Source organism: Crocodylus siamensis, chromosome 12, assembly GCF_052110815.1.
Source record: "Crocodylus siamensis isolate JL-2025a chromosome 12, ASM5211081v1, whole genome shotgun sequence".
NCBI lineage: Eukaryota > Metazoa > Chordata > Crocodylia > Crocodylidae > Crocodylus > Crocodylus siamensis.
In genome coordinates this window covers 10,888,443-10,900,338 of record NC_143406.1, presented here as the reverse complement: position 1 = coordinate 10,900,338, position 11,896 = coordinate 10,888,443, and the positions used below count along the sequence as shown (strand labels likewise).

The 11,896-nt window shown below is 57.2% G+C and overlaps 1 protein-coding gene across 1 annotated transcript; it reads left to right on the top strand.

The window, feature by feature from the left end:
• Window positions 1–1,036: 1,036 nt before the first annotated feature.
• Window positions 1,037–7,910, top strand: SRM (spermidine synthase). The gene is made up of 9 exons (XM_090024677.1): window positions 1,037–1,377; window positions 1,467–1,862; window positions 1,954–2,074; window positions 2,154–2,249; window positions 2,716–2,869; window positions 3,621–3,704; window positions 5,161–5,306; window positions 6,212–6,334; window positions 7,212–7,910. The coding sequence occupies exons 1-9, from the start codon at window positions 1,037–1,039 to the stop codon at window positions 7,227–7,229; spliced, it is 1,479 nt and encodes a 492-aa protein (XP_089880803.1). The 3' UTR covers window positions 7,230–7,910.
• The last annotated feature ends 3,986 nt before the right edge of the window (window positions 7,911–11,896 follow it).

The following is an 11,896-nucleotide window of genomic DNA, read 5'->3' as shown; positions in this document are numbered from 1 at the left end:
GTGATTTGGGATGCTTTAGTTAAGGTGCCTTTAAACGGCTCTGATTTTCTGAAAATTAGGCCCCTCTAAGGTGTGTCCAGTCAGTCTCAAATTCGTTAGTTATATCTTCTCAATCAACATGTTAATTACTGTGCAGTAATTACTTCTTTCTTGGCAATTCAGAAGCAATTTGATCTTTTGGTAAAGAGAACAGCCAACCTTTTGAATTTAAGTATGGTTGCCTCCCTTATTGAAATGGGTGTGCCAGTTGTGTCACGCTTAATAGTTTTCATAAAGAATTGTTTCAGTATAGCACTATAAACACCCACTTTGCTTTATAGGAACATAGCACTAGAAAGCAAACTGAACACTAGCTCTAAGCATCTCGGGATGAAAGTGGTGTATGGATTATCTCGTGATCTTTCTGATAGCCCTTCTATCTCCATCCTCTTGCACAAGGGTCAGATTTTGTGCAACCCAGGATCTCTTGAGCAAATACTGGCAAGATTTCATAGAAGCAGGCTGCTGTCATTCCCCAGTTTTACCTGTGGCAGGCTCAGTGTTAGATCTATGTTGTGTCAGGTTGATGGTGGTTTGCTGTAGCGTTTAAATGATGGCTTGTATGGGCTAGTTCGGATAGGGATGATATTGTCCCAGGCAAGGAGCTGTACTAGACCCTTGGAGGTCCCTTCCAGCCCTGCTTCTCTGTGCCTCTGGCCTGTCCGGTGCGACCAGCACTTACAGACGCCGGCTGGGAGGACAGTCGCTCACCCAAGTAAGTTACTAGGCAGCACGTGTACCTGTTGCAGAATCGGGCCATCTTTTTTTGCAGAGAGGTGCTCCGCACACCAGTAATATGTCAAAACTTCTTTCCGTATCCTGTCTAGTCGTACATTAGAGCACCCTGATCATCAGGGTAATTGACCTGCTGGAGCTATTCTTGCCTTTCATTTTTTAAGCAATTTATTCCAGATGAAGGGAACAGCATTCATAGCGCAGCTGGGCCCGATTTGAAGATCCAGACGGGTATTGTCTAGGAGCGGATACAGGCAGATCAATGCGAAATCTTCCCAGCGCGGTCCGTGGGCCGAGCGGTGCCGAATTCCCCGCAGCTGACCGTAGTGAGTCTCCTCCCGGTATCTCGTCCTCCGTCACAGCCGAGCGGGTGCGGGTGCTGGGTGCCTCTCCGCCCCTTGCTGCTCTCCCACCTGGCCCCCCCGCAGCTCGGGGCGAGCGGGGTCACGGGCGCTTGCGCTCCCCTAGTCCGCCGGGGTGCATCTCTGCCGGCCTCCGCGAAGCTGACGCCTGCCTGGGCGTGGCCTTGCCCGGTGCCCGGTGCCCTCCCGCCCCGGAGCCTGCGGGGGAAAGGAGGATCCTCGAGCTCAGCAGCCGGGGCAGGTTGGCCCCCCGGCCCGCGCCCACGAACGTGGCGCCGCGGCCCCGCCCCCCGGCCGCCTTTGTGCGCGGGGCCCCGCCCCCCGCCGCAGGCCCCGCCCCCCGCCGCCGGCTCTCGCTGGCGTGCCCCCACGTGGCCCCCACGGCGCGGGCCGCACTAACGTGCTGGCGCTGCGCAGCGAGGCTGCGCCGACCGCGGGCCAATGGCGAGGCCGCCGGGGGGCGGGCGCTCGGCGCGCATTGGCCGCGGGCGCCCGGCGCGGCGCGTCATTGGGCCCTGGGGCCGGATCGGCTGCGCCGCGCGGGCAGGTGCGGCGGGGCCGCGGCATGGAGCCCGAGCGGCCGCAGCAGGCCCGGAGCGCCGCCATCCGCGAGGGCTGGTTCCGCGAGACCTGCAGCCTGTGGCCGGGCCAGGCCATGTCGCTGCAGGTGGACGAGCTGCTCTACGCCAAGCGCTCGCGCTTCCAGGAGATCCTCGTCTTCCGCAGGTGCCGGGGCCGCGGGCCGGGCGGGGGGCCGGGGGCCGGGCCGGGCCGGGCCGGGCCGGGGCGGCGCTCACGCCCTGCCTCGGCCCCGCAGCAAGACGTACGGCAACGTGCTGGTGCTGGACGGCGTGATCCAGTGCACGGAGCGCGACGAGTTCTCCTACCAGGAGATGATCGCCAACCTGCCGCTCTGCAGCCACCCCGGCCCCCGCAAGGTGAGCCCGCGCCCGCCCGCCCCCGCCCCCGCCGCCGCCGCCGCCGCCCGGCCCCTGCCACCTCCGCCTCCTTGCCCAGCAGGTGCTGATCATCGGCGGCGGGGACGGCGGCGTGCTGCGCGAGGTGGTCAAGCACCCGTCCGTGGAGTCCGTGGTGCAGTGCGAGATCGACGAGGTACGTGGCGCGGGGGGCCGGGCCGGCCGCGCGGCGCTCGCGGGGCGGCCAGGGCTCCGTTGCGGCCGCGCCAGCAGGCGTCTTTTTTTCCTAGGGTGTTTCAAAACCTGCATCTCGGGCTGAGATCCACCTTGCCCGATGACGTGGGGGGGCAGTCGGGGCTGTAACCTGATCCTCGCAGCTCCTCGGGGCGAAACCGCGCTGCGTTCCCCCGGCTGGGCTTGGCGCGGAGCGGAGCCCAGAGGCCTCGGGAAGGGCTGGCTGGTGCGCGGAGGCCTTGGACGCCGGAGACGGGCTGCTCCCGGGCGCCTTGTGCCGGGGGTTGGAGCTGAGGGTGTGGAAGGAAATGATTCACTCATCCATCAGCTCTGGCTTTGCCCTGCGCTCGCGGAGAGCCCGGCTCCGTGGCGAGCGAGTACAGAGGCCACGTGCTTCGCTGACACGCTGCCTCTGCTTGTGCTCGCAGGATGTGATTAAGGTGTCTAAGCAGTACCTCCAGGGCATGGCGGTGGGGTACTCCAGCCCAAAGCTGACCCTGCACATCGGTGATGGCTTTGAGTTCATGCAGCAGAACCAAGAAGCCTTTGATGTGATTATCACAGACTCCTCCGACCCTGTGGGTAAGACCCCAGATGACTCGGGGTGCCATCGCACAGGCTCTCCATCCTTCTCCTCGGGCCTGTCTGCCAGCTCCTCAAGGCAGTGCTCCTCTGCCGCAGGCCTTCTCTGTCCTTTTCCACCCTGGTGGCACAAGGCTCCACTGACTTGGTTCCTCGGGCAGCGAACGTACCCAGTGGGGCAAGTGCATACAGACACTGGAGCTGTTCTTTCCTCTGTGTCTTCGGCCCCTGGGGTGCGGGATGGAGTATCAGAACATTTCCTTTGCCGGACCAAGAATGAGACCTCCAGCCAGCTGTCCGTCCTGGCTCCCGCTCTGAGTGCTGCGTCCCAGCACCAGGAGCTGATCTCAGCGTCATTGTAGTTTGGTTTGGGGTCAGAAGGGACCTGAACAGATCGTCTAACCTAACCCCCATAGTCACCTGTAGTCGCTCGCCGATTTTAGAATTGGAGGGATCCTCCCCACCTCCGCAGTGTTGCAGCCCTTGAAGCAGGCTCCCCCAGTCCCTGAGAAGAGGGCTGGTACTCCACCATGCGCTGCCGAAATGATCGTCCTCCCCCACCCCACCCCACTTCCTCAGGGCGGCACGCCAGGCAGTCAGGCTGGGATGCCTGCAGTTCAAAACCCTTCCCTTGCTGTAGGGTTGAGGCTTCACCCAGCACCCAGTCTGGGGGTTCAGGAGCCAGCTAGGGCAGTCGTGGATACGCAGGGGGATAGTCGGGACCCTGAGTCATCTCTGACTTTGCCCCCAGGTCCTGCCGAGAGCTTGTTCAAAGAATCCTACTACGAGCTGATGAAGACAGCTCTGCGAAAGGATGGCATCCTCTGCTGCCAAGGTGAGACCAGACGGGAGATTTCTCACCTGAACGGAGACCAGTCCGTGCCTAGCAAATCCATCACTGTGCAAATGGGGGGTTGGCTAGTGAGGGCATTGGCTTCTGGGGACACAGCTGCATGACGCCAGTGACACGGAGCATAATCTGTGGCTTGTTGCTGGGACCAGAGGGAGTTGTAAGCAGCAAGATGCAGATCAGCTATTCCCCGGGTCTCAGTGGGTCTCAGTTTGGTCTGGTTTTTTATGAAGCTACCAGCAGCCCGAATCCCTAGGTCTGATGCTCCCTGCAACAGTGACGGTCTGTCAGTGCTTCTGTAGACCCCCCCGTCCCACCCACTCCGTAGTAAAGTGCCCTGCAGTCCTGTGCGTTTGTCTTCGCCACTGCTGGCTGTTATCCTCATCGTAGCAGTGGGGGAGTAGACCAAGCACCCTGCTTGTGGTCGCTCGGGAAGTCTGACAGCACAGTTGCAGCCAGGGGACGGGTAGCTGTGTGAGCGGGGAAGGAAGCTTGATGAACTGAGGTCCCGTTCTAACTAGGGTGACCATATGAGAAACTTGGGACACTGCCACTACCACTGGTACTACTATTTGGGCAGGTAAGGAGTCAGTGGCTCATTAATAACCCATTCTTTTCTTCACAGGGGTTAACAATCCCACTTTTAATGGTCATTCCACTAATCAAGCTAACCTACTAGTACAATTTTGCTGTTTGATAGGACTTCCTGTTTCATAGCTCCTGCCACTCGGCCTCCTTACCCAGGATTCTTGTTTTAATTTTCAGCGGACTGACCTTTGAAGTCCAGGGCTTGCAGACACGTGGGAGGGGGAGGAATGTGCTTTTCTTTAAACTTGTCGCCCACGCCAAACCCAACGCACCGATAAAATGCAACGGATTAGTTGGACCCAGCTTTCCCAACATCTGTATAAATCAGGTGTTTTAGTGGTGGGGTTTTAGCGTTTGTATCTAGTAGCTTATTGACTTGGTTTTAGATAAGCACCAAAAAGCCCCAGTGAAGCACCTGATCTATACAGATGCCGCAGTGTCGGGTCAAAGTAACGCGCTGCTGCTTCTGGTAAAGTGGGTTTTTGGCGGGGGCTTTTCCCCACTTCTCTCAGTGCAAATTATAACTGACTTGGCCTGGGCCTGTAGATCTTGACCCCACTTGACTGAGGCTGTACCTTGCATAGGCTTTCATTGCCAGCCACAGCTGGGGAGAGCATTGTCCTGACGCACTGAAAAGCAGCTTTCCGTAACTCTGTGAAATGGCTTGGAGTCTGCCTGTGCCTTTGCGGTGCCCTTCCCCAGCACCTGCCTTTGGACCCCCAACAGCCTGGGTCTGCTGATGAAAATCGCAAGAGCACTGTAAAGCGTAGAGCCCAGATGTCACCTTGATACCCCTCAGCTCAAAGCTGGAGGTGGCAGCGGACTGCTCTAAGGTCCTTCTCTCCCTGTGTAGGCGAGTGCCAGTGGCTGCATCTGGATCTCATTAAGGAGATGCGTCAGTTCTGCAAGTCTCTGTTCCCTGTGGTGGAGTACGCCTATTGCACAATCCCTACCTACCCCAGCGGGCAGATTGGCTTCATGCTGTGCAGTAAGAATCCAGTGAGTATCTGAATTCCCCCTGCCACCTGCTCATGTCAGCCAGGTGATGCTCAGCCAGTGGGGTTTGTCCTGTGCTGGCCACTACAAGTCCAGGGCCCGGCAGCTGTGATCCAGTGCTCTTGGCCCTGGGCCAGCACTGACAGCAGCATGACCGCACACTCTGGCACATGCCAGCCTTGGGATGGCGGGAAAATGTTGAGTGTCTGGTATTACACAGGCTTCTTTTAGAGGCCCAGGCCAGACCCAGGAAGGCCACCCCAAGCAGTGAAGGTAGAGGCCAGTCTCCACAGCTCATTCAGGCCCTGCCCTTGATTGCTGGGTGTTGCAGTGAAGACCCTTGTGTGCCAGGAGACCAGATGCTTTGGAGGCATGTCCCCAGTCACTGCATGTAAACAGCTGGGTTGGATTTGAACTACCGACCCGGAAGGGAAAGGATATTTCTCTATTACCAGGCCTTAATCCACCATGCTTCCCTCTGCCCTGCTAAACTACAGCCAGGCTGGCTGGGCCCTTTGGTTGGTTCAGGATGCCAGCCGCGTCTTTCTGCTGTGGTCAGCTTGTTTGAGGTGCTAGCAACACGCTGGGGAGATCACAGAGGTGGATCCTGCCCTAAGGAGTCAGGAGCTTGATTCTCAGGGGCGCAGTCATGTCACAAAAGCTCCAGTTGATGCCAGCTCATGTGGGTAGTGCCTGGTCATGCAGGTTCCCCACGTGGGCTCTGTGATGAAGTGGGAGTCGCATGAATGCGGCTTCACAAGACCCAGACCGTTCAGGGCTGTGGCTGTGCCGGGCCTGCTGTCCCACGATGGAGCGGGGCATGACTAGAAACTGCACTATGCTGTCACTGTCTGCTCCCAGCAACTGCAGCACGAACTCCAGGGTGCAAGCTGGCTTGTTCTTTGCAGAACACAAACTTCCGGGATCCTGTGCAGCAGCTCTCGCAGCAGCAAGTGGAGGAGATGAACCTCAAGTACTACAACTCAGACATCCACCGGGCTGCCTTCATCCTGCCCGAGTTTGCACGGAAGGTAAGCACGGCTGGGCTAGAGGGGCAGGACACGGCCCCGGCATGGTGCGTGGCTGCTGTTGAGGCCTAAGGATTCCCCCTGCAGGGATGCCGTTGGCATCTACGTTGTGCAGCTCTCCGTGGGGATGCCAGGGTCCTTGCTGGGCAGGGAATGCTCAGAGCCCATTTGGGAACCTCCCTGTGCTCCAAAGCACATGCTGGGAGAGCAGGCGATCAGGATGTCTGTCCCCTCTTGGTCCTTGGGGGATCCTGCCTGAGTCAGGCTTGGGGCTGTTGGGGTTTGCAGGGGGGACCTGTACCCTGTCCATGCAGCACAGAGCACACCGAACTGCTTGGGGAGCGAGGCTGGAGCTACCCGTGAAGCTGGTGGCCCTGACCTGTGGGGACAGAGTGGGACTCGTGGACTCCACTGCCTTAGCAGTGCATTGAATAAATATGCTGCTCCTTAGTGCATCACATTAGAGCCTCAGCCTTGTAGTCTGCCTGAGCAGGAATGTGCTTTTGATCCCCCAAGTCTCTAGGACAGACCAGCTCTTCGCTAGAGACCCCGCACAAGGGGTTGGCTGGGCAGCAGATGCTGGCGCGAGCCGAGGGCATGAGCATGGGAGTGGTGATGCTCTGAGATGAACATCCGCCCGCGCTGCCCAAGGGTTCGCCCATGTTTTGAACTGTCGGTGCTCCAAGTGTGCTGCCAGTCCTGAAGGTGCCGCTCCCCAGAAGGAGACGCCCTCAGTGCATCCCAGGAACCAGGGGCACCGCTGCATGCCTGCCGATGCCGTAACTGTGTCCGGCCACCCAGCCCAGTCCTAGCAGAGAGCAAAGCCTCTTGCTGTTTCTCTGGGCCCCAAACCGACTTGTTGCCTCCGGGCTGCCTGCAGGAGCTGAGCAACGTGTGAGGCTGGGATGCTGCTTCCTCCCTCGAGCTGGACCCCCAGGATCTTCAGCGGTGCCGCACAAGGACTGTCCCAGCAGGCTACAGACTCTTCCCCGAGCCCTGGGATTTCACCCTTCGCCAGCCAACATTCCTTTTGACGACGCGTTCAAGATGGCAGGGCATGAGCCAGACGAGAGACTCGGTGCTCCAGCGGCTTGTTGCTTGGGGTCAAAACTGTTCTTTCCAGTACTGGGAATGTAAGATGTCTCCTCCCTCTGTTCCTGCTCTCTTCCCTTCCCCCGCCCTGCCCCCAGCTCACACGGTGTATTTATAACTGACATGTATTTCTGTCTAGCAATCTTCTGCCACTTGGGAACGGTCCAGAAGGTTCACTGACGGCCTTAAGCACAGGGAAAGGGGTTTGTGCAAGGAGGCAGCCTGCTCTCTTTTCGGAGAGCTCTGCTGCTGGGATATTGTTGCTGGTAGCAGGCCCAAACTGTTGTTACGCTCCCTTCTCCTGGGCCTTCTGGTGCCCACTCTGTGGTTTACTTGGCAGAGTTGCGCCTCGTCCAGTCTGTTGCCATTCACAATAGGTATCCCTCCAATCCCGGTGGAGTAGCAGTATTAAATACCAGCCCACTGGCTGGTAGCGAAGTTTAGTGATTTTTTTTTTTTTCTTGGTCAACAGTAAAGTGCCGAGGTACTAACAAGGGAGATGCCTGCTCTTACCCCTGCCATTGGACCAATTCCAAAGAATGTTCCTCCATCTGGCAAAAGGCGCTTTGATATAATATATAAATTATATACCTTAGATCCATTGCCTCGTGCACAGCAGCCATGACTGAAGACAGGAGCCAGCCTCTGGCAGCGGCTGCTGTCTCTTAGCCACGGCTGGAAGACTTGGGCCCGGGGAGCTGTTGGTCTTTGGGGAGATGTATTGGGACAAGGGAGTTCTTACCCAAGCTCCTCGGCTGCGTGGTGCGTCCTTTGGAGTCGTACGGGCTCGGGTCCACCTGGCTCCCCGTTCTGAGCTCTGCGCCACCGCTGCACAGTCGGGATCCTCCCCCAGTACTGTCACCATGCGGTTGTTGCTCCCTTGCAGTCAATTAAACGGTTGGCTCTGGTTGATAAGATGACAATCTGGTGGGTCTGTGCGTTTCTTTGGTGGGAGCAGAGGCGTGTTTGTGTGTCCCCAACTGAGCGTGTCCAGATGGACTGGCTTCTCCCCACCCTCTGGCCTCTGGGAAGGAAAAGCCGCATTGAAGATTCTCTGTAAAAACTTGTAGCTGCACGTTTTGTCACAAGCCGACTTCATACTAGTTCCAGCTCTGCTAGCCTGCATTCCCTGGGCCAGTTACCCTGCTCCTCTCTACTTACAGGTGTACGTCTCCAGGTGAGGCAGCGGTACATCCTCTACAAGTGTGCATCGCGTCTTCCCTATCAGCTAGAGCACCACGTTTTATTTTCTGCCTTGCAAGTGCTCTTGGCTGCCCCCGGTGCAAGCTGCTCGTCAGGCCGAGTCCCTTCAGCGGGTACAGGCCTTGAATGGCCACTTGGTGGCGTCTAAAGAATCGGACGCGGGGCCTGTGCTGCCAAGGGGGAGTTTGCTGCATTTGGGTTACGGTAGCAGAGGAGCTCTGTGGAGCGGCGTTTGGCTGCTGGTAGGTCTACGGCACGACCTTGGCTGCCGTGAAGGAAGCCAGTAGCCGTCTGCTGGCCTCCCTTCCTCACCCTCTGTGCCTGGCCCTTGCAGCCTCCCCTTCTCTTGGGTTCCCATCAGTGCAACTTTTCCATGGCCTAGAGGAGTTGCAAAGCAGAGCAAGAGAGCAGGAGCAAGAGCTGTGGCAAGCACAGAGGAAGCTTCCTGGCTTCAATTGGGTCAGGCCTTCCCATGCAGCAGAGATGAGCTAATTTAACTAGCTGTGATCACTCCTTTTACCCCTCACGCAAACTGGGCTGAGGGAGCAGGTTCTCTCCCTGGAGCTGTCCTGCAGATGCAGTTTTCCTGCCCTGCTTGCTGTCTCTTCTGTCCTGGCCCTCTCTGAGGGGATGCCCTGTTGCCTGCCCTCTGGCTCAACCCCCAGAAGCTTGTAGTAGCTCGAGGATCTGATGCCAGCTCCATGCCACCTGCAGACTGGAATTGCAGCTGCTGGTTCCCTGTGAAGGGTACAAGTGTCAGCATCTGGCTAGAGATTAGGGACCTTCTGGCTAATACTGGCACCTACTCCATACAGTTCTGCTCACACAGTTATGAAGTAGAGTCGCAAGGAGATCTGCCAGCCCCACAGCTTAGTGCATCTGTGACTTTCCATTGTACGCTAAAGAACATCTCGTGCCTAGGAGGTTACATGTCTGCATTTTAGGATAAGCCTTAAGCAGGAAGAGGAGGCTGGGCTGAAAGTGTGACCTTACTGAGATAAAGAAAAACGTTTCCATTTTCTTTATGAGAGATTTGGCTGCTCCGGTTTCAGTAATGTCCAGCAGAAAATGTTCAGTGGAGTATTTCACTGAGACAGACCTAAATCAGACTGAAACACTTGACACTCCCACTGGAATGAAATGTTAAGAGATACGGCTAGAAAGCCTTTGGCTTTTTTAGTGGCTACCTATTAATAAGGGTGAAGCACTTGTCCTTGGACAGGCATGTGATGTGGGGCTGGCTGAGTGAGGGCTGGTGGCATAGATGGGAGCAAAGGAAAGCACAAGAGGACCCCTTTCGGGCAGTTCACTTTCCCGTAAAAGTGGGTTTAAAAGAAACAGGAAGAAGTAAACACCCTCACCACTGTCCCCCCCCGCCTTCTGAGGGAGGGGATGGTTTGCGCCCTGCTGTGTGTCCCTGGGGCTGGGGCAGCAGCGTGGGAGAGCCCTTTGTGCTGAGCATTTGAGATGGGTCGAAGCACTAGTTGCAGGTACTAGAGCACAGTGACGGTGAGCGGGAGAGGAGCGAGGTCCTTGCAGTGCAGCCCCTCCTGCTTGGGGAGTTGATTGCTGGAAAGGATTGGATGCAGTTTGTGTGTCCAGGCGGGTTTGTCCCAGCTAAGCCAGGGGCAATAGGGCTCTGCTCCTGTGCCTGTGGGTACTGTCCGAGTGGGACGTTGCGTTGGACGCACAGCCAGCCCCGTAGAACAGGTGGTGTGGGGTCAGGCGAAGGAGAGGATGTGTTCAGGGCTGATTTCCAAGCCAGGCCCTGATGGCCCTTGAGGAATCACGGCACTCGGAGAGCTTTGCTGCAGCTCAACTTGATGCTTTGCCTCCCAGCTCTGCTTTGGGCTCCCAGGTGCGAGTTCTGAGCAAGCGTCAGGCTCTTTCCCATCGGTGCTGGAAGAGCTATTCCGAAAACCGAGTCTCTGCCCACACGTTTGGTACTGGATGGGCAGGAGCAGCACGTGCCATCCTGCTACTACATCGCCCCTGACCTCAAGGTGCCACCTCTACGGGGAGAGAACCGTTCCATCCCCACGATCCATTCCTTGCCTGGCCCCTCTGCTGAGTGTACTGAATCGGGACCAATTTAATGGCTTTTCCTCTCATCCAGTGAGAGCACCGGGGGCCAGCATCTCAGCCCAGAGAGGCCTTCAGTCAGGCCTGGCTTTGAGGCCACAGCCCCACAGTGCCCAGCACAGGGATGCTCTGGAAGAGAAGGGCTCCACGTTCCTCCGCGTTGTCACCGGCATCTCCATGCAGCCAGTGCTTTTTGCCTTCCTCCTTGGCTCCTGGCAAAGTTCCACTTTCAATTGAGCAGGCCAATTTCTTGGCCGGTTACTGCAGTGGTAGGGCAAGGCCGTCTGCAGTCCAAACCACGTGTGCTCTAGCCACAGAATCGCACGTCTAACTGAGCAGTAATTGCCCAACCGCTGTTCTTTATCGGCAGTTTCAAACGCTTCGGTGCCCTGCAGTAGGTGGAGATGCAGATCAGGGCCTGAATCAGGCGCTCATTAACAACAGTGCAGCCAGTGGGTGGAACAGGAGTTCGCACATCTGTAGCTCCATCGGAGCAGCTCCAAGCACTTTATGGCTGATCAAGTGAAAGTCACCCCTGTGCAGAGAGCAGCCAGGAGGTTTCTGCACTACTTCAGGCTCCAAAATAGACTCGGATGGAGATTCAGTTAGTCACCTGCACAGGAGGGCTCGAAAGGTAAATGATCTCTCCCACTGATGCATGAGGCTGGCGCCATTATCCCTGCTTGGCGGATCAGGATCCTGGCAGTAAAGAAGCGAGGCTTTCGAACGTGACAAGTGAGCGCAGAGGCTTCCCTATCTGGGTGACCAATGTGAGAAGCCAAAGAAAAGGCCCCGATTTTCACCACCCTGGGGAAAAATGAGCTGCTTTCAGATGCCTGTAGGAGGAGGCCCACAATCTTTGGTCACTTTTGAAAATCATGTCCAGTCGGCTCCAAGGACGTGACCAAAGTTAGACTGGTTAAGGACGTCCCAGACGGGTCCAGCACCATTGCCCATGGTGATTTGTATTGCTGCTGCATCTAAGCATGTTGCAGGTATCTACCAGGCCCCATCCCCAACAGCTGATGATTTAAATACAAGACCTGAGGTGGACACAGACAGGGAAGCACAGGATAATACTGGGCCAGACAGGACTCTCAGCCCCCAAAAATGCCAGCTGTTGCCTAGGCTGTTGCCCCACTTCTGACTCCCAGCCCTGGCCTTTGCTCACTAAACTTCTGGTTCCAG

Bases quoted from the DNA above. Each gene is read 5' to 3' on its own strand.
- SRM (XM_090024677.1), top strand. From the start codon at position 1,037: ATGCGAAATCTTCCCAGCGCGGTCCGTGGGCCGAGCGGTGCCGAATTC. The intron at 1,863-1,953 runs GTGCCGGGGCCG...TCGGCCCCGCAG, and splicing joins GAGATCCTCGTCTTCCGCAG to CAAGACGTACGGCAACGTGC. The intron at 2,075-2,153 runs GTGAGCCCGCGC...CTCCTTGCCCAG, and splicing joins GCCACCCCGGCCCCCGCAAG to CAGGTGCTGATCATCGGCGG.